This window comes from Phaseolus vulgaris, chromosome 11, assembly GCF_051622355.1.
Source record: "Phaseolus vulgaris cultivar YP4 chromosome 11, ASM5162235v1, whole genome shotgun sequence".
In the NCBI taxonomy this organism is placed as follows: domain Eukaryota; kingdom Viridiplantae; phylum Streptophyta; class Magnoliopsida; order Fabales; family Fabaceae; genus Phaseolus; species Phaseolus vulgaris.
Genome location: NC_143508.1, coordinates 47,266,808 through 47,293,865, shown reverse-complemented (window position 1 = coordinate 47,293,865; position 27,058 = coordinate 47,266,808). Strand labels below are relative to the sequence as shown.

Below are 27,058 nucleotides of genomic sequence, written 5' to 3'. Positions count from 1 at the left end.
TTGGTATTTTTCTCTTCTAAACATTTATCTAGAAGAAATTTATCCAAACATACTTCAAAGAACACCCTTACAAGAACCAGCATATGTTGAATGGATATCTATGATGAACAAACAATGAGAAAAGCCTTTAAAAATGGTGTTACAGCTACTTTCTTTGTCAAATTTCCAACAACAGATGAAGAGTTCAGTGATTCACTCCCAAAAAGAAATTGAGGACTGCTATGAATACAAGAAACATGTTGTAGCAAAATGAATTTCAAATGCTCTAAAGAAGGATACAACTTCAAAACCTCACTCCATCTCTAACAGATAAAAATCTTTTTAACATACCAAGCTAGTGAAAGTGATCAAATTATAGGTTCCTCCTCCGTTTTGAATGAATAGAGTTATGAAGAACATGGTGAGGCTGCCGCCGGACGTCAGAAAAGGATATGTCAGGAACAAACATAGCATTGTCAGATGTATACCGACGGATTTCCGGACAGTGTAATCCGGAAGCCGTAGGAGGGGAAGAGATCTGAGGAACTGTCCAGGATGAATCTGGGACACGCCCCAAGAAGGAGTCATCATCCATTTCCTCTTCAATAGACCTCAAAACTGAAGAATCAGAATCTCCAGGTTTACCACTGTCAGCCTGCAGAGATTCATTGGGACGAGATGAGATCAAGAATAATAGATAATGGATAACCATATCAAGCCAACATCAAGATTGTTGACAAGTATGAATGCCACTTCATTTACAATCTCAAAACAAAGTCAAAATACATCAACTTGGATACTAGTTTGGGTAAAATATAGGTGTAGAAACAATGCATAATCCCTAGCTAGTAATACATGGAAAAAGAGCAGACAACTGATTAAGATTACAAGCACAAGAAGAGATGTTTGATAAATAAAACATTGGAATACATCTGCCTTTGACAAGTGCATGTCTTTTAAACTATATCAACTATCTCACATTCTCTTACTGATAATATCAGACGTTTTGTGGTAGTCAAAATCAACAGGAATACTCCTTACTACTCATGAATTTCCATAAAAGATAGTCATTGCATAGTTCTGTATGATTTACATTAAATTTTACAGCTTACAGTACTGAGTTTAGCAGATTTTCATGAAGATCTTACAGAAATCCAACTAGGCATCATGTGAACACTGAGCACCTAAATTCCTCTATCTAGAACACTAGTACAGGATTTTGAATTTCTCATAGGTCAAATTTTGTACATTGGTTTTACAGCATGGATTGGGGCACTAACATAGTTGAGATTTGCACCATTTGTATAAACTTCGCTAGGATAAGATCTGATACAAAACCAACTTAATAAGGTGAGTTTGTACTCATTTATATACTATAAATTGATCTCATCTCTAGTAGATGTAGGATCTCCACAAAACTACACAAGACGAATAGACTTCATTGCAACTTAAAGCATACCTTAGATGATCCATCCATATAGTTATAATACTGACTGAATTCGTTTAACCCGAGAAATTCTTCCATGGGCCATTGTGAGACGTTTCCAGCAGTATAACCACCACCATAAGACACCTTGTTTGGTGGAAAGTCCTCAAATGCTCCCATTTGGGAGGGTAGCACTTCATTGAAATTTGATGGCTGAGGCAGGGAGGAGACATTTCTGGAGATGGATGAAGATTTAGCATCAGATGTTTTCTCCCCAGATTGTGACTTGACAGAGGACGAGGAAGCACCACACTCAGTAGCTTCAAGGCCTACTCTCACACCAGTAAGCAAAAACCTTTGATGACCAGAGACACAGGCATTAGCAGTGTGAACAGATACATCACAATTCCTACATAGCAAAGCCCGATCCTCTAAACAGAAGAAATAACCAACCATTTCCTGTACGGTGAATAGCACACATTAGCATCACAAGCAATCCAAAATAATGAAAGACTCATATGTAACTGAACCGGAACATCTAACAAATCAAGAAAATTCTCTCTTGGTAACAATGCCAAATAGTGAACCACAGATTCAAAGAACAAATAATTTGGTTTGACAAAATTCAGCAAAATACAAAAAAACAAAGCGAATTTCTAGAAAAGGATGATATTGTAATTTAAATCCAGAAAGAAAACACAATTAAACCATTTCTATAACAACAGAAGGAACTTTGTTAACAAAAAATCCTCAAAATGCCAATTTAAAATCAAAGATAAATGAACCTGGTAAGGAAAAAAAATTTCAAAGCTCCAACGAGAAATTCATTTTTGAGACTAGATCTTCCATGAAGAGTTTATCATATCTATCTACAAATGTTTACTAATACACTATAACTGTAAAATAGTAGCTTAATCAACTCAATCAAAGAAGGGAAAGTTAATAACTGCATTTAGAGCTGAACAACATCAAGGTCACTAAACGCATAAAAGCTCATAAATTGAAAGTGAAGTCCCCTGAAGCAGTTGAATCAAAGTTTAATCCTTGTTTTAACAAGAAAGAACATCCATTTAGTTAGCAGCACAAATGGTTACAACTTACAAGTCAGCAATGGTAACTAGTAAGTAACCTTGTAAAAAAATTATTTTGGAACTGTTACTTTTAGTTCCTAAAATAATTCAATACACTGTTAGTCCCTGCATTTATCCAGAAGAGGTATGCTACTTAACAACCCAATATTTAACAACGTTATTCATAATTGACTGCAGTTTATTGACAATCACAAAAATTTTATAGGTCTCACTTCATATTTAACGAACCCCCTTCATGATTGTGTAGTTTCCAATAAATTTTGATCAACAAGAAGGGGTATTAGGAAAAGTGTGTTAGAGAGGTTCCTTGCTCCATAATGAGATTAGATATTTTTAGGTACCCACTTAGTGGAACCTGGATATGGAGAATATTGCCCCAGAATGAAATTAGATATTTTAGGCACCCACTTAGTGGAACCTGGATATGAAATTAAATTTTTGTAGATAGTTTAATAGCAACTTGAAAGTTAGGAATTCAAAGTAAATTAAAAGTCTTAAATTAAAAATGAATTAGACAAACAATATATAAGTAGTAGAAAGACTCAAATTATTTCCTTAAAATTTTGAGTTAAAGGTGGTGTACTAGTCTTTTTATATGATTTTGTCTATCGTTCATTGGTGCCAAATCTCAATGTGTACCTTCAAAGAACCTAACACTTGATAGCAATTGGCATATAACCCAAAAGATAAGATCTGAAAGAATGTTAGAGTAAATTTTAAGTGTAACTAAAACCGACTTAGTAAACATATGAACTACAAACATGATAATTTCTGTCAGTACAAAACCGACATTTTGAAATACCTTGATGGAACAAAACATGTATGACCCAAATACTACTAACAAGAGGCTTCTGAGTTGTTTTTCCACAAATCCAGCACAGTTAAGTTCACTGATTCCAAACATTAATTATTGAAAACAACTAAAGAAATGGTAGAAAAACAGCTAAAATGTTGAAGATTTTACTTACATAAAGCCAAATTATAACACACAAATGATAAACTCACTTTGCAATAAGTATTAAAGTCCATAAATTTTAAAAGGGTTGAATTAGAATTAAATCCCCTTTTCATGAAAGGAAAGTTAAGAAGCAATAATAGGAGATACATACCTGGCATATGTCACACTTTGGCACGTGGGAAGCAGAGAGAGAGAGGGGAACTCTTTGGTGCTTGGTGGCGAGCTTGTTGGCGGCGTGAACCTTTTCATCGCATTCCAAGCACAGTGCGGCCTCGTCAGCGCAACACAGGACCTTGGCCTCCGCAGCCTCGCAGACGTTGCACTGAATCTTCATGGCGATTCTGAACCGAGTTGGAGCGAGTTAGAGTGAGTTACAGTGACCCAGTTGGAAGAAGTGGGAGAGAGAAGAGAAAGTTTAAAGCTTGGGTGTGTGAGAGAGAAGGGAACACGAGGGCCAAGTAAGAAGAAGGTGGAGAGCAGAACAAAATGCGGGATATTTTTGAAGGGCGTGAAGACGAATGCCACGTGGCTGGGACACCGACGTTGCTGGATTGGGACCGAACCGGTTGGTTCACAGTAGTTGTGTTCGGTATTCTTAATTAGTTATTAAAACTAGAACAACTAATCATGTTTTTATCATGAATAACAATCATTGCAGAAAATGAAAATCTACCACAAAAATGGAAAAAAAAATTATTTTCCAAATTAACTCAATGCTAATTATAAACCCATCCAGATTTTAAAGCTTGCAAATCTCATGTCACAAAACCGGTGGTATTTAAAAAGAATTATATTTAAATTTTGTTTTTTAAATAATGAATTAAATTTTAAAAAAATGGTTAAACAAAAACAATATAATTAGAGGAATTAGTTAATAGAAATAAAAGAAAATTAAAAAAAATATATATTATATTAAGATAGTGATTTTGAAATAAAGCATAATAAAAGTATTAAATATTTAAATTCATTGTTGAGAGTAGTTTAAAAGAGTATGCGAAAACATATTAATAAGAATAATAATATATTAACGGAAGTAACGAGAGCTAATATAAGTAATTTGAAATGCTAAAAATGAAATATATATTTTAAAAATGAATAAATGAATATTAATTTAAAATTGATTAATATTATTTTGTATTAAGGATTGTTAGTATAAATTAAAAATAAAACTAATGTGTAATTAATAATATGGAATGTGAATTTGAATTTATAATGTAATTAATAATATAATGTATGAATTTGAATTTACAACTTGTAAAAAATACATTAGAAAGTATAGATTTCTTAAAAATTTAAAGTAATGATTTCAAATATTGTTAATTATAATTTAATTATTTATTAAATAATTAAAATAATTTGTTAATAAAATCTGTATATTATTATAGGGGTAAAATAAATAATATAGCTGAAAAATTTATTCTAAATATATATATATATATATAATATTTATAATTAATAAGCATTAATTAACACAAAAGAGTTATTTAATGTATAAAATTTTATTATATATTTATTGAAGTAATAATATAAAATAATTAATTTAAAAATATATGAAATAATATTTAACAATGAAATGTAGGGAGATTTAACTTTTTACATAAGATTAATTCATTTCATTTGTTTGAAAGTTAAAGGTAGAAGGAAGAAAAATAAATGAAGTTCAAAGAATATAAATGTACCGCCCTGGTGGTCGGGTATGATGACGTGGCACCCTGCTACAGTGTAGGCGTGTTGACAAGGCGCCAGGTTGGCAGTTAGGAAGGAAGTCGGGAGGCACGTGTAGTCGCCGATTGTTAAGTTGGCGTGTTCCGACTTCCAGTTTACCAGAATAGGCGATCGCCAGGTTGAGGATGGAGTCGCCAGATGCAGACTCAGGCGACCAAGCAATCGGAGATCGCCAGAACAAGCACATCGCCGAAGATGAAGGAGAAGCAGATTATGAAGGCGGCCGACGAGACCACAGGGAAGGTGTATGAAGGCCCTAACTCGCCAGTTTCAGTAGAGATCGCACTCCTAAGTTAGCTATGCACTGGGCAGTACCATGCATAGGTAACTTAGCCAAAATGAGAGTAGAAGCAGCGCCAAGTCAGTAAGCCTCCGGATGATGGCACGTGTACAGTTGGATACGAGCCACGTGTCCAAGTCTGTAACTGCCAGGAGAGAGAAAATCACCAGGTATATAAGAGCTCTTAAACGAACTTTCTGAGGTACGCACGTTCAGTTCATACACTTTACGCTTGCGAGTGACAGAGCTGTTGTGAGAGAGAGCTTTTGCACGGTTCTAGTTCTTAGTATTTGGTGATACCGTCACTGACTTGAGCGTCGGAGTGCGATCGGCCGCAGCGGCGCCGTGTCGTTTCTTTGCAGGTTCTTGAAGTAGATCCAGAGGAGGAACGAAGGTGATAAGCGGTGCGCACGTCGATCCTTTGACGAGGCACTCTCCAGCGCTCCGGTCAACAGGCAGGATCAATAAACATAATCGAAACGAAATAAAAAAAATAAAAGGAAACACAAAATATTATTGAAATTATTTTTTTATTTTTAGTTAAGGTAGATCTTCTTATATTGTGTTTGTGAACGGAGTTATAGTCTTTTAACTCATGAATAATTTTATTTGGTGTTACCTTGTAAATTATTGATTTGGAAAATAATTCAATTTTATCATCACTACTTAAGTGAAGAGTTTGAAGATTTTTTCCAACACTTAATTATTTGTGTCATGTTAACATCAATTTTGATTTCTGAGTCATATCTTTAGATTAGGAACTTATTTGGATGTTACTTAATTTATGTGACTTGTTTATAGTCTCTGTAGTTTAATATTTTATTGACTTGTAAATAATTGAGTGAAAGACCAATTATATTGGATGAATATTGTTCTAGGGTTACAACATTTCTAGTTAGGTAAGACCGTATTTATTGAAACAACAACCACTTCTAGCTAATACATTGAGTATTCTTTGAAACAACAATCATTCCTGGTTAAAACACTTGATTACAAGAGAAATGATCATAGGGTTGCTAATTATGTTTGAACTGTGTGATCTGAAGTATATGGTCCTTTATTTGTTGTTTCCTTTGCATTTAATCTTTTGACTATGTGATGATCTTGCTATATTTGATGGCCTTGTTTCATTTGGCGCTTTTATGAGTTGATTTGCAAAGTCATGTTCTATATTAGATAGTCTCCTATTAGTCTATTCAAAGTATTTTTTAAGCCTTTGATTTTTTGGAGTACCCCAAAATATACCTTTGTCAACTTTGGAGTCAAAATTTCCAATTTTTTAACTCTTTGTCATTAGTCTTAACTCCTCTTCTTTTTATCACATCAAACATTCTTCTTGCTAAATATTTTGTGAAAATTTTTAATACACAAATCAACCATCATTTCTTATGTATTTTACTTGTTTTTGTTGGGTCTATTAGTGTCTAAGTTCAAGAGGGGAGGGGTGAATTGAGCTTATAAAATTTTCGCAGGAACACACAATTTTCAGTATACCAGAGGTAAAAAGAACAGATTGTTTTTACATGAAACAGATTGATTCTTCAGAGCAATCTAGCACAATTTGAATTTGTTCAATGTAAAATTGTGATTAACAGAGAATTACAACAGAGTCAGATCAGCTGAATATTATGAGGATGAAAGATACAGTTATGCTTAGAAATCAAACAAATTTACTCAACACAAGGTTCTAAGGAGAATGGTTCTTTCTCAGATTTTAATGAATAGACTGTTTGTTCACAGATCACTTAAACCATCATATACAACTGCCTTGTTTGTGATTAGAAAGCTTTAACAAATCAGGAAGAACAGTTTTTACTTAAACCCATAATTAACATATTCAATTTCAAAAGAACAGATTTAGTTCTTGACAGAATTAAGAAAAACCAGAAATGAGTGTAGGGATGAGAAGAAAGGCACACAAGTTTTTATACTGGTTCACTCATACAGAGCTACGTCCAGTCTCACCTTACCCCAAGGTGGAATCCACTAAAAACAGTACCAATTACTTACAAACTCAGCAGTTCTTGAACACTACAAGAACAACACTAACAATGCTGAAAAACCCTATTTCAGCACACCTTGCACTCCAAGAAACCCTATCAAGGAGTGACTAACATTTACACCTTTACAAAACAGAATAAAGGAAAGATTACACCTGAAAAGAAGATGCAAGAACTCAAAACCAGTAGTTCAATTTGCTGCAGAACTGCACCAGCACCTTCACCAAGATCAAAGGTTTCCTAGAACAAGCACACTTGAAAATCTCTTTGGAAAAACCTTTCAAAAATCTTTCAATCCTTCTTCTCACATGGAAATTGTTTGATCTCTGTTAAAAACGTAATTGCTCAGCGCTTTTTCATGTGAGAGAGACTTTTCTTTATATAGAAAACAGTTTCTAACTTCTTTTCAAAAAACAGTTGAAAAGCAGTTATGAAAACAACAGATTCATTTTTGAACTTAACAGATTTATTTTGTGAAAACCACCAACTCAGCTAACTGAAATAACTGTCTGAGTTGTACCTTTGGTGCCCTAACTAACTTGTGAAAAACCTTTCAGCTGACCAAAGAATAAACCTGTTCTTTCACAGTGAAACAGATTAAATGATAGCAAGTAAGTCAGCTCAGCTTTAACTGAAATAACTAACTAAGCTTTACCTGTGGGGTTTTATCAGAATTTTAGAAAAGCCTTTTAACAGAGAAGAAATAAACCGATTCTTTCTCCATAAAACAGATTTATTTGTGTACTGATTTAAAACTTTTAAGAGCACTTTAAAAAGCTTTTCAAAAACCATTTAACCACATCATGTGCTTGATCTAGGCTTGGTTAGGCATCTAGGATAGATCATGTAGCAAAAGGCAACCTTACACAATACAAGCCTACATACAAGATCATCTAAACCTATTACAAACATTACATCAAACTAGCTATTTTTTTACATCAAACACACACTTAACACTAGGTAGAGAAGAGGCTTCATCCATCTTCAACAGTTTTCACAACATCAAAAAATAAACCTTAAAGTAAAATTTTAGAAAACTCGACTTCTCAAAGAAAAGTATTAAACATTCAATTGTACAATATAAAGAACCATAAATCTCATTCGTCCTCAAATTTGAGGAACCACTAAAATCGTCCTCTTGCACAATAAAAAAAAATCGCATTTGAAGCTTGGGAGACTTGTGTACATACCCACTACCAATATACATAAATCTTGATAAATAAGTTATCAACCAAAGAATTATTTATCTCTATAAATATATTAAAACATGTTATCATTGTTAAAGTTGTGGTGTATTTGATGAATCCAACGCCTCTTTTGAAGAAATTGAAGATTGGACATGATCATGAAGACTTGTGTTTAGGATGTGTTGTGTTGATTAGGACCTAAGATAAGTTTCTCTTTCCTGATTTGATCTTATAATTGTAGTTAGAAAGCTTTCTGAATAGAATTAGAATTTGTCTTATTGATAGGATATATTTTAATTAATTAAAAGATGTTTTTAATTTGTTAAAATGTTTATGTTTGAGTTTGAAATGACCGAAAAAAAAGCATTTTAATCCATTACTAAATTTATTTAATCAATTAGATAATTGATTTAATTGATTAATATAATTTAGAACCTTAAGAATTTATGAGTTCTCTGTTTTAATTTGTTAAAATGAGTTTTTAAGTAAATTAAAAGTTCTTAAGCTCTATAAAAGCTTTGGATACTTCTATTTTAATATGTTAAAATTTTGAGTTAATCGATCGATTAGTGAAATGAACAAATTAAAACTCAAACAAAACAGATTAAAAACTTGTCATTTCGAAATCATTTTTTACCTGAGATAAAAACATAAGTTTCTAAAATCTTTTCTACAATTGAGATAGAGTCCAAGCTGTAAAAATTGTTCATGAAGCTTTCACTGTGTATATTTGAGATCAATACCAAGTTTAAAGAGAAACATATTTCTTCACCTGAATTATTTCTTTTCCACTATGCTTATATTATTCTAGGTCATATTGTTTTCATTTCTGTATTCTTTTTTAGTTCTTAGACTATATTTGGATAGGGTTTTCAAATTTAGTATAGTAATAGGTATTACTAGGTGTATAAATTAATTTTATAGGGTTCAAAATATTATTTTTTAAGTTGTTTACTTTCACTATATTGGTTGTGTTTGTAAAATTTTAATTTTTAGTGAGTTTGGCTAGTATGCCTGAGGAATTGGATGTATCTCTTAAATAGAATGAACCAATACAAAAACAAACGTGTATTTCTTTCTCTTTTATATTTAATTCTTGATATTTTTCTGATTTTATTTTCTATGCATTATTTTTTAAGCAACCAAATTTTGTAATCAAATGATTTATTAAAGATATGAGATAGTTCGTTTTCTTATGTTGTAATATAACAACCATGTATCCCCAACGAAACTATCAAATTATTAATTTTTTTGTTTATCAAATTGATATTTTACCTTATTATTTGGAGACTAAACATTTATATAAGTATGCCACCACCAAAGAGAGTGATGTCTCATATCACACTCATTCTTTACATTATCAATTTCACTTATATTTTTATAAATTAAGCGTTAGAAAGTCTTCTAGTGGACCCCATTTAGTGTTTGAATATTATCTATCTCTTTGGAGTATAAATTGGGCACAAGAAAGACCTCATCCATCAATACTCCACATTATGGTAAAACCAAATATAATAAATTATCATTGCTTATAAATAAATTATCATTATTTATAAATTAAGTTGTTGAAATTTTCAAACTATGTTCTTATTAAGGCTTAAATAAGTTTTAGATCTCTAATATATGATTGATTTTTACTTTGAGTACCTAATTTTGTTTTTCAAATTGAGTACTTCATGAATTAAACATTTTGCTTAAGTCCCTTCCATTAGTTTCGTCAATTTTACTATTCATACGTTAGTTAATTTAAAATATATGTCACCTATTTAGAGTGTTAAAAATGATATACATTTTAAATATAGGTCTCGTCATTTAGAGTGTTAACAATTGTATGCATTAATAAAATAAAAATAAATAAATATTTTTTCATAGACTTAAACTAAAGTTTATAATTTATTAAATAATCAATTTATAAAAATAATTTATTATAGGTACTCAAAATAATATATTGAGAACCTATAACTTATTTAGTCCGAAAGTCATTAGTTGGATAAAGAGAAAAAGAATTGTTTGAATTTGAGATCAAATTTTACTAAGACGAAATTAAACAAAACAAAAAAAGGTTACTGAAAAATATTTGACTCTTCACTCGTTGTTCTAATAAAATTTTATATTTATTCCTTACAAGGTTCTTAAGCCAAGCCTTCAACACCACATAAGTGCTCAAGCTCAACAACTATCAAGTGCTTAATCTTCGTAAATGATAATGTCTATTAATTCTTAAATTATTACAAAATAGAACAGAGATGAACAAAAGGGAATAGAGATAAACAAAAGAGTAAACTGAAGACAAAGGATATGAGAATGAATATCTCTTCTTTCTTGTTATTCAAATCAAAATAAATGGTCTGAATATATACAAGTAGTACACTCATTCTAGGGTTTAACTAAAGAAGGAAATAATCAATATTAAATACTAGAATCATAACACACAAAAATAAAATAAAGGTTATTCCCTTCTATAAAGAGAAACAACTGATAATTAGAAAAGACTCCCAATTAATATTAGGATCCTTCTGTACCTCTGGTATTCGTATCCTTTAATACCCCGCCACAAGCTGGAGAACAAATATTTATGAAACCTAGCAAATGAATGAGACCCTTCTTTAATTTTTCTCTGACCACGTGACAATATATTTCTATATGTTTTGTACGCTCTTGAAATACTGGATTTGTTGCAATGTATCTTGTTGAGTCATTGTCACAGTATAAAAGAGATGGTTGCTCAAAAGGAACTTTGAAATCTTGAAGAAGATAAGTTAGCCATTGAATTTCACATGTAACCGTGGCCATTGCCCTATATTCAGCTTCACAAGAACTCTTTGATATTGTTCCTTGCTTCTTTGATTTCCAAGATATGAGAGAATTCCCAAGATACACACTAAAACCAGTCACTGATTGTCTTAAATCACTGCAGGTGCCCCAATCACTATCACAAAAGGCTTTGAGATGAACAGAAGTAGTGGAAGAGAAAAATAGACCAAGACTTGAAGCCCTTTTGATACATCTGAGAATTCTAATCGCTGCATTATAGTGAACAATTGTAGGCTTAGCAAGAAACTGAGAAAGTTGTTGCACAGAAAATGTTATGTCAGGTCGGGTATTAGTGAGATACATAAGCCTTCCAATCAATCTTCTGTAGGCTTGAATATCCGTGAAAGGAAGACTTCCAGTAGAAGAGAATTTCTCATGATTATCAATAGGAGTGGGTGCAGGTTTGTAGGCTAAAAGACCTGCATCGGTTAATAATTCCAATGCATATTTCCTTTGATTTACCATTATTCATGTCTTACTTCTTTCTACTTCTAGACCAAGAAAGTATCTTAAATTCCCAAGATCTTTAATCTTGAATGTCTGATTCAAGGCTTGTTTGATTCGAACAATTTCTTCTTTATCATTTCCTGCCAATATAATATCATCCACATATACCAATAATGCTGTAAAAGATAGAAGAATTAATGAACAAGGAATGATCATTCATAGATTGAGTATATCCCATAGAAAGCAAAAATGATGACAGTTTGGCAAACCATTCTCTGCTAGCTTGTTTAAGGCCATATAAAGCCTTTTTTAGTTTACAAACTTTTCCTGGTGGAATAGAAGTCAATCCAGGAGGAGCAACCATGTATACATCTTCTTTCAAAACTCCATGTAAAAAGGCATTGTTTATGTCTAATTGTTTCAATTCCCAATTATAAATAGAAGCTAAAGAAAGAAGCAACCTTATGGTGGTCATCTTTGCTACTGGAGAGAAAGTATCGAGGTAGTCAATGTCTTCTGTTTGTGTATATCCCTTTGCCACTAACCTTGCTTTATACCTTTCAATTGTTCCATCAACCTTATATTTTATTTTGAATAACCATTTGCAACCTATGACAGCTTTGTTCTGAGACAGAAGAACAGTCTCCCAAGTTTGATTTGACTCTAAAGCAGATATCTCACATTGTATAGCTTTTCTCCAACAGTCATGTTTCACAACTTCAGAATAAGTGTTTGGCTCAACATGTGAAGAAAGAGACATAACTAAAGATTTGTAAGAAGGTGATAAATTGCTATAAGACAAAACAGAATTCAAAGGATATTTAACGCTTGAAGATGTACTGGAAACATTAAGATTACAATGATAATCCTTTAAATACTCAGGTGATTTTTTTATTCTTGTGCTCATTCGGATATATGGATCTGATTCAGAACTTTGTTCTATATCATGATTTTCATTGAGGTTTTGGTCTATATGGGAACAATCTTCTTCTGAAACCTCAATTTGTGACTCAATTATTATCACTGCTATTTTCAACATTATCACAAGGTGTATTATCACAAGGTGCAAGAATGGCTTGTGATGGCTGACTTAAGACAAATTGATCTTTAGCAAACAAAATTTGATCATTAACGTCGGGATTGTTAGTTTCATTGCTAGTATCTTGAACCCTTTGGTATGGAAAAACATGTTCATAAAAGACAACATCCCTAGACACAAAAATTTCTCTTGATTGAATATTCAACAAAATATATCCTTTTGTCCCCCGTTGAAAACCAATAAAAACACATTTTGATGCTCTTGGATCAAATTTTCTTCTATTTGTTGACAAGGTGCTAGCATAACATAAAGAACCAAACACCTTTAATCCATTAAAATTTGCATCAGTTTTGAAAAGCATTTCATGAGGAGAAGAATAGTTTAAAACAGGTGTGGGAAGCATGTTTATAATATGCGCAACATGTATCACAAAATATGACCAATAAATTTTGGGTAAATGAGATTGTATCATAAGAGCTCTTGCTACATCTAATAAATGACCATGTTTCCTTTCAACTATACTATTTTGTTGTGGAGTATTGACACATGATGTTTGATGTATTATTCCTTTACTGACAAAAAAATTAGTCATGAAAAATTCAGTTCCATTATCACTTCTTATTATTTTTATTGTTGTCTCAAACTGTGTTTGAACAAAAATAACAAAATTTTCCAAAACCTTAACAACTTCAGATTTTTGTTTCAAAAGAAAAATCCATGTGTACCTCGAATAGTCATCAACTATGGTCAAGAAATATTTATGACCATGAATTGATGGTATTGAGTATGGTCCCCAAACATCTACATTAATCAAATCAAAACATTTTTTTGATTTAGATGTACTGATAGGAAAAGAAAGTCTTTTTTGCTTTGCAAAATGACAAACATCACAAACAAAAGATTTGTTATATTTAACAAAAGGAAATTTATTCTTGATAACATCAATACATTTATTTGAAATATGGCCTAATCGAAAATGCCAAAGGGTTTCTAGATCACTAGCACCGACATTAACAGTATTGATGGTGTGTGTACATTCGAGGGGTTTAATTTGAAATTTCTGGTAAGATGGGATCCTGAGTATATAAAGTCTATCTTGCGTCTTATCAATTCCAATCATCTTCATTGTTATTTTGTCCTGAATGTGACAACCATTAGAGTCAAAGGTAAGAACACAAGATAGTTTATCAATCAATTTTGCTACGGAAAGAAGATTAAAATTGAAGCAAGGAATGTACAAAACATTGTCTATGACATGATTTTGATTGAGAAAAACACTTCCAGAATAATTGACAATGACTTGATTTCCATTTGGTAATTTGACATAAATAGGATCAATTTGATGATATGAAGTGAAATAAGTTAAGGATGAACAAATGTGATTAGTAGCACCACTATCAATAATCCAAGAACTAAAAGAAGAAATAAAATTGTTACCTGTTTGATTGGAGGGATTGGAGGGAATAATAGAGACTTGATTAGAAGCATTGCCACTGGATTTGGTCTGTTGTAAAAGAGCTAAAAATGTTTGATACTGCTCAGAAGTAAAACCAATTTGTTAAGACTCCACTTCTAACTTTGAACCTTCATGATTCTGCTCATTATTATTGAAATTTGTATTATGAAAAACTGCATTAGTATGACTCTGATCATGATTCTGATTTTTGAACTTGAAATGAGGTGGAAAGCCATGTTTTTTATAGCATGTATCAATGGTATGCCCTGTCCTTCCACAATGACTACAAATTTTGGAAGTATATCCTCTTCCATTGCTTCCTCTTCCGTATCCAGCACCTCTACCATAGGTTGTAGCATTGTTTTTATAACCTCCTTTGCTAGTAGCAATCATTGCCTTGGATTGATCACCAAATATTTGCCTCTCTTGTTGTGTAACAAGAGAACAAACTTTATTCAAGGATGGCAAATGGTCCATCAATAGAATTTGAGTTCTCACAGTCGAATAATTATCATTTAGCCCCCTTAGAAATTTGATAATTTGGTCTTGTGTTTTTATATTTAGAAACATTCACAAGAGTATTTGCATTTAGAGGCACATGAAGAAGCGGATAGCGGGCGGAAAAGATCAAGTTCATCCCAAAGAATTTTTAACTGAGTGAAATAGTTTGTAAAAGTCAACTCACCTTGTTTAAAAGAAGAAATCATCTCCTGGATATCAGAAATACGAATCATGTCTCCTTTTGAGAACCTTTCCTTTAAATCATTCCATATGTTAAAGGCATTGTCCATACAGATGATGCTCTGCGCGATGGATTGAGAAACAACCTTGAGAATCCACGAAACAACCAAGATATTGGCTCTCTGCCATGTTGGAAATAATGATTTGGTACGATTGGGAGCTTCTATAGTTCCATCAATGAAACCTATTTTGTTCTTTGAAATTAAGCTCATTTGAAACGAATGAGACCAATGATGATAATTTGGTCCCTCAAGAATAATAGGGACAATAAGAAAGGAAGGATTATCTGATGAACTAACATGGTAAGGTGAACTAAGATCTTGTGAGGGATCATCAACTTCACCCATGAATAAATGTAGCAAGCAGAGCTCTGATACCATGTTACGAAGTGGACTTTAAGCCTAACTCAACCCCATAAAACCGGCTCATGAGGTTGAGGTTTGCACCCACTTATATACAATGAAAGGCTCTAATCTCTAGTTGATGTGGGATGTCCAACACACCCCCCTCACGCCGAGACTACCAACTCGTGCGTGGGACTATATATTATGGGTGGTCCGATAGCGGCCCGATAGCAGGTGGCACGATAGGCCCAACACAAACACTCGTTAGGATAGACTCGAAATGGCTTTGATACCATATTACAAAATAGAACAGAGATGAACAAAAGGGAATAGAGATAAACAAAAGAGTAAACTGAATATACAAGTAGTACACTCATTCTAGGGTTTAACTAAAGAAGGAAATAATCAATATTAAATACTAGAATCATAACACACAAAAATAAAATAAAGGGTTATTCCCTTCTATAAAGAGAAATAACTGATAATTAGAAAAGACACCCAATTATTCTTCTCTATAAAGAGAAACAACTGATAATTAGAAAAGACTCCCAATTAATATTAGGATCCTTCTGTAACTCTGATATCTGTATCCTTTAATATAAATTGATATTATAAACTGAATCTTTGTATGATGAAGTTAGAAATAGGTTAATATGGAGTCTTTCATCTAATTTTGTCTAAAAATAAATAAATCAACATAAATAACTCTAAGACTTCGTGAGACGACTCTTTAGTACAACAAATTTTACAATAAAAAGTATTGTCTGACATTTTGAAAAGAGACAAGATGGATATGAAAAAAATAATAACTTTTGCCTGACATATTCATATCAATGACAAACAATCTATGTTGAAGAGACAAAACTTGCATGGAATGCATGTAAAGAATAATCATATGAACAAAGTAAATTTATTTCATCTAAGTATTCGAAAATGGTAAGACTAACAATCTTAACATATTATCTGCCAAGAATTAACCATAAGACTAATTACAAAGTCTTAACAGGTGAGATATATAATAAGACTATAAACTTTTTTAGAAAGTTATTTACTCATATAAGAAAACACAAGATATTTGTACCCTTAGTTAGTATTCATAACACTACAAGAAAATTATAAACTAGAAACCAATTTTTAGAGATCAAAATAATTAGTTGCAATAGTAACTAAATTAGAGATCATTTTAGAAACTAAAAAAAAAATTGGTTTCTAAATTAGTTTCTATTATTATTAAATAGTTTCTAAATTGGTATCTAATTAGTAACCAATGTTTTAACTACCAATTATTTAATTTTTAAATTTAGTAGAAAAACATTGCTAAATGATATATGTATTTACAAAATTAGTTATATCATAATTAAGAAATTTGATAAACTATTATAGTATAAAATGAGTTAACATGCATTATGGTTCTAAGAATAGTAAACAATAGTACTTGACTTGACTTATGATAGAGATGTAAGTAGTTTCATTTAGTAATTTTAATAAGGAAAATCATTGTCCTCTGACCATCCCTGTATTATTTTTACGATCCATTGCAATCTTGAAAATGTGCCATTTATTACTGCTGAGAATTGTTCAACAAACAAGGAGGCCATATATTTGTATTCAAACTATATTTATCATTTTCATTAGAAACAATAAACGTAGAAAAAAAAAAGCAAAATGATAACAAATATCTTTCACTTTCGTGTCATAAGTTCTAATGTGAAATTATTATAAGAATCTGATAACTCTATTTATGAATTTATATTTCTATTTTAATAGCATGTCATATATAATAATTTTATATTTTAAAATTTTGAAAACTATTATATTTTAATAAGCAATATAATTTTATAATTTAAATATTTTACTATATTTATATTTATTAATTAAAATGGTTCTAACAATATCAAATAATTTATATTATTAATAATATATATTACATAAAAAAATGAATATACAATTAATATTTCTTTTATATATTTCAAGATTTGAATATCTCTAAACATAAAGTGCATAACCAAATTCCCAAAAAAATTATACAATGATAAACATAATTTTTACTTTACCCTTATCCTCCTCTTGAAAGCTAATAGAAAGAAATGAAAAATAAAAGTATTAAAACAACTCCAAAATTTGTCTAAATAAATATAAATATAGTCAAATACTATAAATAAATATAAATATTGTGAGCTTATCTCGGGTGAAACCGAGTGAATCCTGAATTATACATGAGTTCATATATTAGTATTTTTTATCTCAATATTTCTTATCATGTAAAAATCAGATTATAGTTGTTACTTAATGTGTCAGTTTAGATAAAATATCAACTTACATAATGATATCTAATATAAAAATATTTTTATAATAAAAAAAACTCACAGCAGTGGAATTTCATAATAAAATCTTATAATTTTTTGGAATTTTTCTTTTTTTTTTAGGCATGTTGTAATACTTTTTCATAGCTTACTCTATTTCTACAATAAGAGAAAGTCATTATTACACATTAAATATCATTGACTTTAATTTCTAAATAAGGTTAAGCAGTATCTTTCTCTAACTTCTTTCACGTTACAATATATGTTAATTTGACCAAAAAAAGAATGTGTTTTGCACTTAAGAGTAGATTCCATCACACTTCTCAATATGCTGAAAACATGTTAGAAGAATAACATTATACTAATAGGATTGCTGATTATTGGCATGTTAGTGTGCATGAGGGGCTATCGCTTTTGCAGGTTATTTTAACTGCAGATTGAAGATCACAACATCTTAATGGAAAACCTAAAAAGGGAATACCATATACAAAGAACTTGGTTGCTTAAAAAAAAAAAAAAAAACCATGCAGATGAACTTTGTGCCAGAAATAATCAAGATCAAGAAACTGCTGAAGAAATGGTTGAAAAAAAATATCACAACTGGAAGATGCAAGGGTCACTTGAGGAAACTAGGGTTCTTGCAAAATATTATATTTTATTGCTAAGGAACATAGAAATTTCATTTATATTAATTTAACTAATAAGTCTCTAGAGTAAGTAAGACCAGGAAAAAGAAATTAAGAAAAAAAAAAACAAAGAAAGTGACGAAGCTAAACACAATGAAAGAAAGTTCGGAGGAAGCAAGAAAGAAAAAGAAATCAAGAGAAAACTGAAATCAATTTTTTTCGAAAACTTTGTTGTCTTTTTTATTTATTATAAAAATGAAAATGCTTGACTTTTCAAGACTTTTAGAATTTAGAAATTTTGTTTAGCTGAACTTCTCTGACTATGAAAGCAAAAATAATTTTAAAAAAATGGTAGAAATTACCCAATCAATAATCACGTAATGATGTTATTTTCTACTTTAATTATTTAAAAAAATATTATTAAAGTACGAATTATAATTAAGTTCTTAAATATTGTTTTAGTTTGTGTACATAACTTTTTTTTTTGCAGAAATTTATTTTAAAAAAGTATCCATCATTTTTATTCACTTCAATATTATTGATCAAAGAATGCTAAGAGAAAATACTTCTTATCAATATTAAAATTTACAAAAATAATTTAAAAATACAAAATGACACATACTAATTTTTACTTTTTTTTAAAGATTAAAAAAATATTTCTTTTAGAAAGTTCTCTCATACTCTTAAACTAGTTTTATTTTCTTATTATAATATTATATACATTTTTTTCATTTCTTAAGTTCATTCAAATTGTGTATTTCATTTTAAGAAACAACAACCTCAATTTCATTGAATCAAAATTGTTTATATTGTTTACAGGATGCACACATTTGATTAATTTAATTTAATTTAAATATTTTTTATTATCTATTTTCTTATTTATATAACTATTATTTCTTTATTGATACATATAGAAGAAAAGAATGTGTACGATCTTCTCACATGATAATATCATGTTTTCTGATATCTTTATTTTTATATAAAATTATTTATTCAATATCTAAAACAAATAGATACAAGCATGAATACATTATCCAATAATAATAAAATGAGACAAAAAAATATATAACTATTAAATATAAAAATATGAAAAACACAAATTTTCAAACCGGAGATATATGATGGTCAAACTTACACTCATCTTACAAATTATCATGCCATTTGGAATTTTATATTAAATATATTAATTTTTTTAAGGACTAAAAAAACAAGTGGACGTAATCACGTTAAACATTTATAATAATATTCAAAATTTGCTTAGCTGTCATCACTCCAAATTCAACGGAAGACTGAAAACAAAATCTTATACGTGAGTTTAAGCGTAACAACAGGTCACACATGGCGGCGCGGCTTGCCACGTGGCATAACCGACAAAGAAGCAAAGTCAACGCCAAGGAAGAGGTATTGTAGCATAATCGTTCTATTCTATTCTTAACAATTTCGCAGTGTACAGAGAAATGGCCATTGTTCTTATTTGCAAGCTTTTGTTTCTCTTTTCTCAAATCTCCAATGCAGCTCTCACCATCACCGACCTCCACCCACTTTCCGACGACGGCACCACCTTGGTTTCCGAGGAGGGAACCTTCGAGATGGGTTTCTTCTCTCCGGGGAGTTCCAACAACCGCTACGTCGGAATCTGGTACAGAAACATCCCTGTCAAAACAGTGGTTTGGGTTGCGAACCGCGACAATCCAATCACACGCGACAACTCGACCACAAACAAGATGGTCGTAACGCAAGACGGAAACCTCGTACTTGTCACCCAGAACGACACTCTTGTCTGGTCTGCAAATGCAACGAAGAAGGTTTCGAATCCAGTTGTGCAGCTCTTGGACTCTGGAAACCTTGTAATAAGAGATGCAAATGAAGATTCTGTTTTTCTATGGCAAAGCTTTGACTTTCCCTGTGACACACTGCTACCAGGTAGAGGGTGAACTGAAATAACGAGTTACAGAATTCAACTGAATTTCTTTTTTACTTTTCAAAAAACTCTTTTTCTTCTTCTTAATATATCTGTTTAAATAAATTAATTACAATTTAATTAGTAGCATAAACCCAAACTTTAATGTGTCCATATTTTTATCACATTAATTTAAAATTTAATTGTTGTAATAATATATTATATATTAACTTTAAATTTACTATACATTTTTAATATATATCTACTTATTTTTTATATGTTTAGTTTGAAATTGAAATCTTATTTAACATATTTAAATTTAGACTAACTTTCTGCACCCAATGTTATGTTTTTGAACTTGCACTTAATAAATAAGAGGTGTGAATCAAAATACATTCTGCTGGATTTACTATTCTGAAAAACATTTTAGATTTGGATTTTTGAAATATTTGTTTGGATTCTTAATCTCTTTTATGGAATACGTTTTTAATTTTTTTTTGGACTACGTTTTCGAAATCCTATTTCCAGAATTTGTTGCTGAATTTTTTTTTTTCGAAATGTATTTTTTATTTTAAAATTGTTTTTTCATAATTTGATTTTGGTTTTCTAATTCTATTCTGGAATTTCATTTCCAGAACACAAAAATATATTCCATATTTCCTTTTTAAAAATATATCTTTTAATTCTAAATTTTTAATTCCACGATGAAGAACAATTTTAAAAATTCAAAAGTTGATTGAGTGTGTAGGTAAAAATCATTGGGTGCAAGGAAGCAATTGCCTAAAATGAGAACAAATCAGATGTTCAAAAGTTAATAAAATAACAGATAAAATATTAGAACTTTAAGTGAAAAAAAAAATTTAAGGGTTATTTAAAAGAAAATAAAGCATACGAATATAGATAAGTAATTTTTTTATATGATAATAGGAAATGAAAAATATATTTTAAAATGATTCGTGGAGATAGTTAAGTTGAAAGAGTTTACAATAGTTCTAGTTTAGTTCCATTTGTTAAGCTATTTGAAATGAAACTTTACAGTGATTCAGTTTATGCATTGTTGTGATTGATATGAACAGGGATGAAGCTAGGGTGGGACTTAGAAAGTGGTCTTAATCGGCGTCTCACTGCATGGAAAACATGGGATGATCCATCTTCAGGGGACTTTTCTTGGGGAGTGGAGTTAGGAAGCAACCCTGATATCGTGATGTGGAAGGGTGAAACTGAGTACTTCAGAACTGGACCTTACACTGGGAACATGTTCAGTGGAGTATATGGTCCCAGGAATAACCCTCTTTATGATTATGTTTTTGTGAATAAGAAAGATGAAGTGTATTACAGATACACCCTGAGAAACGCTTCAGTCATCACCATAATCGTGATGAACCAAACCCTTTATCTTCGCCATCGTGTTACGTGGATTCCCGAAGCCAAAGCTTGGACCATTTACCAGTCCTTGCCACGAGACAGTTGTGATGTGTACAACACCTGTGGACCCAATGGGAATTGTGCCATTGCTGGCTCACCGATTTGCCAGTGCTTAGATGGGTTCGTGCCGAAGTCGTCACAGCAGTGGAATGCAATGGATTGGAGACAAGGGTGTGTGCGAAGTGGAGAGTGGAAATGTGGGGTGAAGAACAAAGATGGTTTTCGTAGATTTGGTGGGATGAAATTGCCAAACACCACACATTCTTGGGTGAATGAAAGTATGAGACTTGAGGAGTGTAGGGCTAAGTGTTTGAAAAACTGTTCTTGCAGTGCTTATTCGAGTTTGGACACCAGAGGAGGAGGTAGTGGCTGCTCTATTTGGGTTGGAGATCTCTATGATTTGAGAGTTATAGAAAGTGGGCAAGATTTGTATGTTCGAATTGCCACTTCAGATACAGGTATATATACCCTATATCATCTTAATTTCTTTAATGAACCTTTTATGGTAAGAACTTTTTTCCAAGATATTATATTTCAAGGTTTATAGTTTTTATGCAGTTCTTAAATGCATAATTATGCAGAATTTAATGCATAATTCTGCAGGTAGGTATTTGTGCTGGTGAAGTTTGTTTTGCTTATGGTTTTGAATTTGTAAGCTAGATGGTTGGGTAATAGATTTTTTTTATTAAGGGTTGAACTATTCAAGTGTTCTCTTTAATTAATTAATTAATTTTTTATTGTTTAAAAAAGTAATATTTCAAGGTTTAGTTTCATTTCATATTAAACTTGTGGGTCTTTATATATTATCACATAATTGGTTTGAGACTGCACATTTATATCATACTAAAGATCATACTAAAGTTAAGGATACTTTGGAGTAATTACCTACCACAATTCTTATTTTATAAATTAATTTTATAATAAAGAGTTAAAATTAAACTTACTTTATAATATGGTATTAGAGTATGATTTGATCATAGATTACTTATAAATATATAGTCTCATAAACAAAATATTTATATTTTGTATAAAAGAAATGTGTTGAAGATTCTACATTAATTAGAAATGAGTTTTCTTCACAATATATAACTACGACAATCCTAGTTCTTTCAAGTCAATTTTGTGATAATGAATTAGGATAAATTCAATTCTTAATATAATCAGTTTCTTTCATAATCACATAATCAGTTAACTGATTGAATCTTTGATGCTTAGTTTCTTTATCAACCTGTCTATATATGCAGATGGTAAACATAGGCAAAGGAAAAAGATAATCGTGGTGGCTTCCGTCACAACATCGTTCGTGTTAGTGATGCTATTAACATTATGTATTTACATAGTCAAACGAAAATATAAAGGTAAATTTTTTTCCCAAAAACACTTTTATTATACAAAGATTATAAACAAATAAGAGTGGTACTACATCTATTACTCATTTTTTTTATCAAACACCTCAATAATAAACACACACACATTTGTTTATTATCTTTTTGTTTTTTGTTCAGATTTTCAATGACTTATAAAAGGAATGTTGAATGGGTATTGAAACTATACTAATTGTCCTACATATAAATGCTAAGTAAACTTGCTTATTTGAAGACTTTTGGTGTATTTCTCTTGATATACAATGAACTTGATTAATTAGAATGTAATAGATATTGTAAATTTGAGCCCCTCACACAACATAAAATGTTTAAGTAAATAATTGGGTATGGAATGGTGGTAAGTTTTTAGTTTTTGGTTTTGAAATTCAATTTTCTTTTCAAAACAAAAACAATAGAGCTAAATAGTCTCTTTACTATTTTTTTATATTAATCCAAAACTTAATATTTTTTTGTAAATTCAGCTTTTAATTTTAAAAAAAATAATCATTTTTTCTTTCTCTTCACTATTATCATTATGATAACTATTTTGATGGTATCATTGCATAGTTATCACTTATCATCACTACATTCATTCGTCATCAAATCACCCCAATACCATCACAACCACTTACCAATGTCATTGTTACTACCTACTACAAGTACTAATTAACATTAGAAACTATACCTTTAAATTAATTTTAACATGAAATAAATTCTTAAACTAATTTATTTAGAAACTAAAACTAGAAAAGGAACTTAGTTTTTAAAACTTAAATTTACCTTAAACTAAAAAGTAGTTTAAAAATTAAACTAGTTGCAAATTTTAAGAATTTTGAGACTTGTTGCATTTAAAAACCATGAGTTGAAGCATAAATGTTGAGTGCATGGATTTAAATGAGGTCATCTTGTGATTATAACTTTGAATCAAAGTTTTGATTTTGTTTTTACATGAGATTTTGATCTTGTTTAATGAATCAAAGGAAAAACAAAAACAAAAATGGCGACAGAGGATGAAAATGATGGAAAACAAGAAGATTTGGAGCTTCCTTCCTTTGATCTTACTACAGTGATTAGAGCCACTAATAACTTCTCAATTGAGAATAAACTAGGTGAAGGTGGTTTTGGACCTGTGTACAAGGTAGTTTCAGAAGCTTTCTATTATTAATATAGTTAAACAAAACTCATGAATCTCATCATTTTCAAATTTGAAACTATAAAATTTAGGGTACATTAGTAGATGGTCAAGAAATTGCAATCAAAAGACTTTCACGAAGTTCAGGACAAGGATTGAAAGAATTTAGAAATGAGGTAATATTGTGTGCCAAACTTCAACATCGGAATCTTGTTAAGGTTATTGGTTATTGCATTGAACAAGAGGAGAAGATGTTGCTTTATGAATACATGCCCAACAAAAGTCTTGATTTAATTATTTTTGGTAAGGTTTCTACAATGTTTTTATTTTAGTAAAATAAGAGATTGATTTTGTTTTAATGGTCATTTTGGAAAGAAAAGACTAATCAACCTCTTGATAAATCTTGCCAGATTCATATAAAAGTAAGAATTTAGAGTGGCAAATGCGCTTTAACATTTTGAATGCAATTGCTCGAGGACTTCTTTATCTTCATCAAGATTCTAGATTAAGGATCATACACAGAGATCTCAAAGCAAGTAATATTCTACTAGACAATGATATGAATCCAAAAATATCTGATTTTGGTCTTGCAAGAATATGTGGAAGTGATCAAGTCGAAGGAAGTACAAGCATCATAGTTGGAACTCAGTAAGTATCTTAATATTATGCTAAATGGTTCATTATTGGATATGAAACTAATTTTTTGTGGGTCCTTTTAGTGGTTACATGGCTCCAGAGTATGCTATTGATGGGTTGTTCTCAACAAAATCGGATGTGTTTAGCTTTGGAGTGTTATTACTAGAAATTCTTAGTGGAAAGAAAAATAGAGTATTTACCTTCCAAGACAACAATCATAACCTTATTGACCATGTAAGTATCGCAAAATACAAAATGAATCTCGTATTATTTAATCTCATTTAACAAATATATTAACTTATTGTAGGCCTGGAATTTGTGGAAAGAAGGTACTCCAGAGCAATTGATTGATGCTTGTTTGGAAAACTCATATAATGTGTTGCAAGTTGTACGATGCATTCAAATCGGTCTTTTATGTCTACAGCAACATCCAAATGATAGGCCAAACATGACATCAGTTGTTGTTATGTTGACCAGCGAGAATTCTTTACCTGAACCTAAGGAGCCTGGTTTCTTAATTAGAAGGGCCTCAAAAGATGGAGAAAATTCTTCTAATAGACAAACATCTTCTTCAGTCAATGAAGTCTCTATCTCACTTTTAAATGCTAGATAAAAAAAAATCAACTTGTTTCTAATTCTTATACACAGTTTTGTAACAAAAACTTAAATATTGATTGTCAGATAGATTATGTTAAGGTGAAATATGAATATATATTTTTTCATTTTTTAAATGAATATAGTGACAAATTTAGTTGAGATTTTATATATACTAAATGTAAAACATAATCATATTAAGCCAAAATAACAGACATTCCTTTAACTACTCACAATATATCAAAACTATTTATTATATCAATATATCTATCATGAAAACCATGCATATGAGGGAAGAGGGAAGCACTTAACAATGTGATTCATCTTAAAAGACTAATTTTGACCCATTAGAAATAATTAACAATATGATAAGATACTTACAAGTTTAGGAAGTATGTAAACATATGAACATATAATAGAGAAAAGAGTTGAATCTCCTCATTTGTTGCTATTATGAAATAGTTTGATAATAAACTGAGTTAATGATTCTAATAAAAAATTAAAGATATAAAAGAACAAGAACTATAAATTAGGACCAAATGAATGAAAAAAAAAGCAAAAGATGAGAGGAATTAGAAGTGGAAGAAGAATGGTTTGTGTACCGTTATAATAAAGTAGATCATCAATAAGTGATTGAGGGTCATAGTCTGATTTTCGTAAGTGAATTTGTTTCTTTATCATGTGTTCTAAGTTTGAATAAGTGGTCAAGCCAATCTTAACTTTTAAATCACCCAAAGACCAACCTAAAAATATATTTGCGTCGAATTTGGAAAAGATATTTAGTTACCAAGATTCACGACTTAATAAAATTAGCTTTCTAGTACACTAAATTATTCACCTTCGGAATTTGTTTTCTTGTACTCAAAATCTTTCTCTTCAAGGGTTTATTTTCCAGTACAAAGGATTTACCCTACTGGAAACCCTTTATAAATATAAGGCAATTATGACCTAGCTGGGACGCTTGAACATTCTAGCTTGAAGTCACTTAAAACTTTAAACTAGAATATTAACGTCCACCATGGGGTAGATAAAACTAATCCTACCTCTACACAAATCATTAGGAACCAACAACATGTGATATAGCCAAAAGAAGACGGTGAGATATCAAACCTTCAACAAATCTTGGACATCGCTCGAGATTTGCAATGAGAGAATGAAAAATGCAGGAGAAGATTACATAAAAAAGTTAAAGATTCTTAACGTTGGATGGAAAAGGCCCTGAAAGCACACAAAGAGTCGTGGAAGATGAACAAGGGGCTGCAACAGATAATGCATAGACAAGTGACTCGTCAAGGGTAGACAGAATCAAATCCAACTTTTGCCTAAACAGACACTCAACCTTTCTTCCAATATATCATGGATGAACCAGTTGCGACATTACATGGTCCTGAAAATCACTCATTTTTTTTGGATCAGGTGACTTGGAGAATCAAGGCTTTCTAAGCCTAGATGTTGATCTCGAAATGATCAGATGCAATTCGACGTAAGATATTCATCGAAACTTTCTCAGGATTTGCTCTATAGTGGTTTAGTGGAATTCTAGACAAGGCAATCACCTCCTTTCTAACATTCTCTCAAATGTTTGTAGAAT

At 30.8% G+C, this 27,058-nt stretch overlaps 3 protein-coding genes across 3 annotated transcripts; 1 reads left to right on the top strand and 2 right to left on the bottom strand.

Annotated features, from left to right (window-relative positions):
- Positions 1 to 126: 126 nt before the first annotated feature.
- Positions 127 to 3,932, bottom strand: LOC137828416 (B-box zinc finger protein 22). The gene is made up of 3 exons (XM_068634986.2): positions 3,606 to 3,932; positions 1,439 to 1,864; positions 127 to 634 (listed from the first exon to the last, which is right to left on the bottom strand). Exons 1-3 carry the CDS (start codon positions 3,786 to 3,788, stop codon positions 353 to 355), a joined length of 891 nt encoding a protein of 296 aa, XP_068491087.1. The 5' UTR covers positions 3,789 to 3,932; the 3' UTR covers positions 127 to 352.
- A 10,572-nt stretch (positions 3,933 to 14,504) lies between these two features.
- On the bottom strand, positions 14,505 to 15,523 carry LOC137809064 (uncharacterized). The gene is made up of 2 exons (XM_068610208.1): positions 15,088 to 15,523; positions 14,505 to 14,851 (listed from the first exon to the last, which is right to left on the bottom strand). Exons 1-2 carry the CDS (start codon positions 15,521 to 15,523, stop codon positions 14,505 to 14,507), a joined length of 783 nt encoding a protein of 260 aa, XP_068466309.1.
- A 4,231-nt stretch (positions 15,524 to 19,754) lies between these two features.
- On the top strand, positions 19,755 to 25,629 carry LOC137808083 (G-type lectin S-receptor-like serine/threonine-protein kinase At4g27290). The gene is made up of 8 exons (XM_068609037.2): positions 19,755 to 20,339; positions 21,393 to 22,199; positions 22,986 to 23,099; positions 24,086 to 24,243; positions 24,330 to 24,540; positions 24,648 to 24,885; positions 24,957 to 25,107; positions 25,181 to 25,629. The coding sequence occupies exons 1-8, from the start codon at positions 19,874 to 19,876 to the stop codon at positions 25,484 to 25,486; spliced, it is 2,451 nt and encodes an 816-aa protein (XP_068465138.1). The 5' UTR covers positions 19,755 to 19,873; the 3' UTR covers positions 25,487 to 25,629.
- Positions 25,630 to 27,058: the final 1,429 nt, after the last annotated feature.

Excerpts from the sequence above, each read along its gene's own strand:
- LOC137809064 (XM_068610208.1), bottom strand. The coding sequence starts at position 15,523 with ATGGTATCAGAGCTCTGCTTGCTACATTTATTCATGGGTGAAGTTGAT. Across the intron at positions 14,852-15,087 it reads GATTTCTTCTTTTAAACAAG|TTTGTTCTCTTGTTACACAA; the intron begins GTGAGTTGACTT and ends CCTTGAATAAAG.
- LOC137808083 (XM_068609037.2), top strand. The coding sequence starts at position 19,874 with ATGGCCATTGTTCTTATTTGCAAGCTTTTGTTTCTCTTTTCTCAAATC. Across the intron at positions 24,244-24,329 it reads GTTTTGGACCTGTGTACAAG|GGTACATTAGTAGATGGTCA; the intron begins GTAGTTTCAGAA and ends TATAAAATTTAG. Across the intron at positions 24,541-24,647 it reads TCTTGATTTAATTATTTTTG|ATTCATATAAAAGTAAGAAT; the intron begins GTAAGGTTTCTA and ends AAATCTTGCCAG.
- LOC137828416 (XM_068634986.2), bottom strand. The coding sequence starts at position 3,788 with ATGAAGATTCAGTGCAACGTCTGCGAGGCTGCGGAGGCCAAGGTCCTG. Across the intron at positions 1,865-3,605 it reads CAAAGTGTGACATATGCCAG|GAAATGGTTGGTTATTTCTT; the intron begins GTATGTATCTCC and ends TTCACCGTACAG. Across the intron at positions 635-1,438 it reads ATATGGATGGATCATCTAAG|GCTGACAGTGGTAAACCTGG; the intron begins GTATGCTTTAAG and ends GAATCTCTGCAG.